Here is a 3,596-nt window from a genome sequence, read left to right on the forward strand (position 1 = left end):
GTGCTACTAGGGAATGCTATTAATATTATTTAACTTGTCAATTGTGAAAAGTAATGGAAATAATAGAGTTTTGGAGAGGGATACATGACCAAGGTTGTGCAGTATAGTATAAAATGTTGCTCTAGAAAATAAAACTTACTCATAATAATAAATATGCTCAAGAACAAAATCTGAAGATAACATGGTAAACAAAACTGATATGATTGAAGAACACAATTTTATATTTCTTTTAGTTTGTTTACTTTGTTTTATTTCATTTTTATTTTTAAAAATTAAAATAGCAAGCATTATTGATGTTATAATTGAGCAATAAAATTGTATATATTTCAAGTGTACATCATAATATTTTGATATATGTATATATTGGGAAATGATTACAATAATTAAGCTAATTACCACATCCATTACCTCACATTGTTCCTCTTTTTGTGTGTGTGTTGGGCAAGAACACTTAAGATCAACTCTTAATAAAATAAATTTCAGTATATTAAAAAGGGAGAAATAAAATGCATGAGTCAGAGATTAAAAAAAAAAGAAACCCTGTTAATTTACTGGTTTAATTCTTCACATTGTTTACTTGGTATGTGAGGGTAGATTGAAGCAAGCATGGTTGGGGTAGTGTATGTATTTAAATTTTTTAAAAAATGCCTATTTGGACAATAAGGGGAATACTAAGATGTAAGGAATCACACATTTGCTGAGTGGGTACACTTGAACGAAACATTGTTTTAGCACAGAGTCCATGCAAAATACTCTCTTTGAACACAAGCTCATAAAAGAGACAAAATAGACAGGAATGAAAATGCAATTAACCTTGGGTTGTATGTTATCTTCAATCTATGTTATCTTCAATCATTGTTTACAGATTTTTCAAAGTACTGATGTCATTTCAGCAGATGACCACTTAACTCACTGATCTTGAGTTTGCCAATGCAAAGTCAGCTTGTTTATCAGGAGGCTATGATAAACCAGAGTTAACCATAGTATGAAGACCTGTCAAGAGGGGCCCAATGCCAGCTGGCATTGTGTTTACAGTTCCTAGTATAAAAATCTTCTCATTTGCCAAAAATGAAAAATATTAACTCAGTCAGATTTGAAAATTCCATTCCAAGACAGTATGCTTTGTTTTTTTTCTATTTAGCCTTGATTCTTTATTTTTAATAAAATTTATTGCTGTGTAATAACCAATCACACATTTACTTTCTTGACTTCTCTGTCTTGCATACACATTCATTACTACCCAATCTTATTCATCTTTAATACACCATGGCTACTATAAAATACATATTACTAATTTTCTGGTTAATTTTACACCATTTTAAATATGTAAGACTTTTTTTTCACCTCAGCAAGTTTATATTCTACCAGAAATTTGGTGTGAATTACTTTATTTCTACATCTTGAAAAATAATTTGGAACTTAAATTATCTGAAGATAACTTAAATTATCTGGCTACTATATTAAGATAACTTAAATTATCTGGCTACTATATTAATTGATGTGATTAAAGTGAAGAAAAGTACATGGAGATATAAGGGGAAATGTGTTTTATTCAGAAGGAGAAGAACACTTTACTTGATAAGACATTTCTACCTTTTGATACTATAATTGAACTGACAGAATATTGAATAAAAACCCACCTGTGCAACTGAATCTTAAGATATTAAATGGGGATTTTGCACCAATTAATTAAAGTTCTCTTCAGTGCCTCTTTCACGTCTTTGTTCCTTAGGCTGTAGATCAATGGGTTCAGCATAGGGATCACCAGGGTGTAAAACACAGAGGCCATTTTATCAATGTCAAAAGCGTGGCTGGACTTGGGTTGCAGGTAAATAAACAGTAATGTCCCATAGAACACGATCACCACTGTCAGGTGGGAGCTGCAGGTGGAGAAGGCTTTGTACCTCCCCTCAGCTGACTTCATTCTCAGAATGGCCACAAGAATTAACGTGTAGGATACAAGAACAACCAAGAGGGAAGAGAGCAAATTACAGCCTGAGAAGATCAAAATGATCAATTCTAGTTCACGTGTGTCCGAACAGAGAATGGATATCAGAGGGAGGCAGTCACAATAAAAATAACTGATGATGTTAGAGCCACAGAAGGACAGTTGAAATAACTTAACTGTGAGAAACAGTGACACAAATGTGCTGTAGAGATAGGGAGTGAGTACCAGTACCCAGCGCACTTTCTCTGTCATGATGACCAGGTAGAGGAGAGGTTTGCAGATGGCCACGTAGCGATCATAGGCCATTGCTGACAGAATGTACAGTTCAGCGATGATGAAAATCTCAAATGAGGCTAGCTGAGCAGCACACCAGTTGTAGGAAATTGTATTTTCATGCACCACAAAATTTGCCATCATTTTGGGGCCAATGACAGTGGAGTAACCAAGATCAGTAATGGACAAATGTCTAAGGAAAAAATACATGGGAGTATGTAGTTTGGAGTCCAAATGGGTCAAGAAGACCATGCCTAGATTGCCCATTACTGTGACCAAGTATATGACCAGAAAAATCCCAAAGAGAGGTGCCTGCAGCTCAGGGTTGTCGGTGATCCCCATGAGAATAAATTCAGTTACCTTGGTCACTGCAGTGTGATTGTGTTTCTCCATATTTCTTAGGAACCTGTGTAAAATATAGAATGAATACTTACATCTGAGGTGCTATCTTGTAAGAGAATTTAATACATAATATATAAGATACAAAGACATTTTCTTTGTCTTAAATTATAAATAGAGACAACTCTTCTCATCAAGCCAAAACTATAATACCTATGCTTACACTGTAGTATAAGTGCCTGAGCAATTAGCTTCCTCAATTGTACTGTTCCAACCATTGTGTTTTGATTGCTGGGACACTCACATCAATGACATCCATCTCAAATAAATGTATTGCAACTACACAGTTAGAAAAAGAGCTAAGCTGCCTCACCTGTAAAGGTCAGTTTCACAAAGCCCTGGGTAACCTAGTAACTGATTGCTTGAATAACCCTGATTGTGCCTTCCTGCACTTTGCCACAACACTGGCTCTGGTAGGGAAGTGTCTGGGGGGCTTGCCACAGTGGTAAGGCCCAGGTGGGTGTCCTCAAGCATTCCTAGCTGTTTGTAGTCTGAGACTGACATGACACACACAGTTATTGAGCTTTTGGTTAAGTATGCCTTAAAGGGTCAAGATATTTTGAAGTGGTTGTTTTGATATATCTATTGTGACCTTCTTTTTTGATCTAAAGTCATTTTAAAGTATGTTGAAAGACTGATCTATTTCAAGCTTTTTCAATATTTCAAGTAATTTGTAAACAAGTAGAGACACCTAAACTATATACCTTACATTATTGATAATCATCACGTCTGCTTAAAGTAGCAAGACAAAAGACTTCCTAAACTGTTGGTGGAATGATGAATCAGGCAGTGATGGGGGGAAATCTGACCATTATAAACATATATTTCAGCCTTTATCACTATAAATTCAGCTTGTTTACCCCATACAAAATCTAAGGCTGTGATATATGAATTTTAGGATTTTATTATTAATAGCTTATCCCTTATTTGACACATCTGTTGTTTCTGCCTATTGAATCACTCCTAATAATTTTCC

At 34.9% G+C, this 3,596-nt stretch overlaps 1 protein-coding gene across 1 annotated transcript; it reads right to left on the reverse strand.

The window, feature by feature from the left end:
- Positions 1-1,663: 1,663 nt before the first annotated feature.
- LOC118999689 (olfactory receptor 8K1) lies at positions 1,664-2,617 on the reverse strand. Its single transcript, XM_037064388.1, has one exon. It carries the CDS (start codon positions 2,612-2,614, stop codon positions 1,664-1,666), a length of 951 nt encoding a protein of 316 aa, XP_036920283.1. The 5' UTR covers positions 2,615-2,617.
- Positions 2,618-3,596: the final 979 nt, after the last annotated feature.

Source organism: Sturnira hondurensis, unplaced genomic scaffold (assembly GCF_014824575.4).
Source record: "Sturnira hondurensis isolate 20B ecotype Veracruz unplaced genomic scaffold, ASM1482457v3 Scaffold0015056, whole genome shotgun sequence".
Taxonomy (NCBI): Eukaryota; Metazoa; Chordata; class Mammalia; order Chiroptera; family Phyllostomidae; genus Sturnira; species Sturnira hondurensis.

Excerpts from the sequence above, each read along its gene's own strand:
- LOC118999689 (XM_037064388.1), bottom strand. The coding sequence starts at position 2,614 with ATGGAGAAACACAATCACACTGCAGTGACCAAGGTAACTGAATTTATT.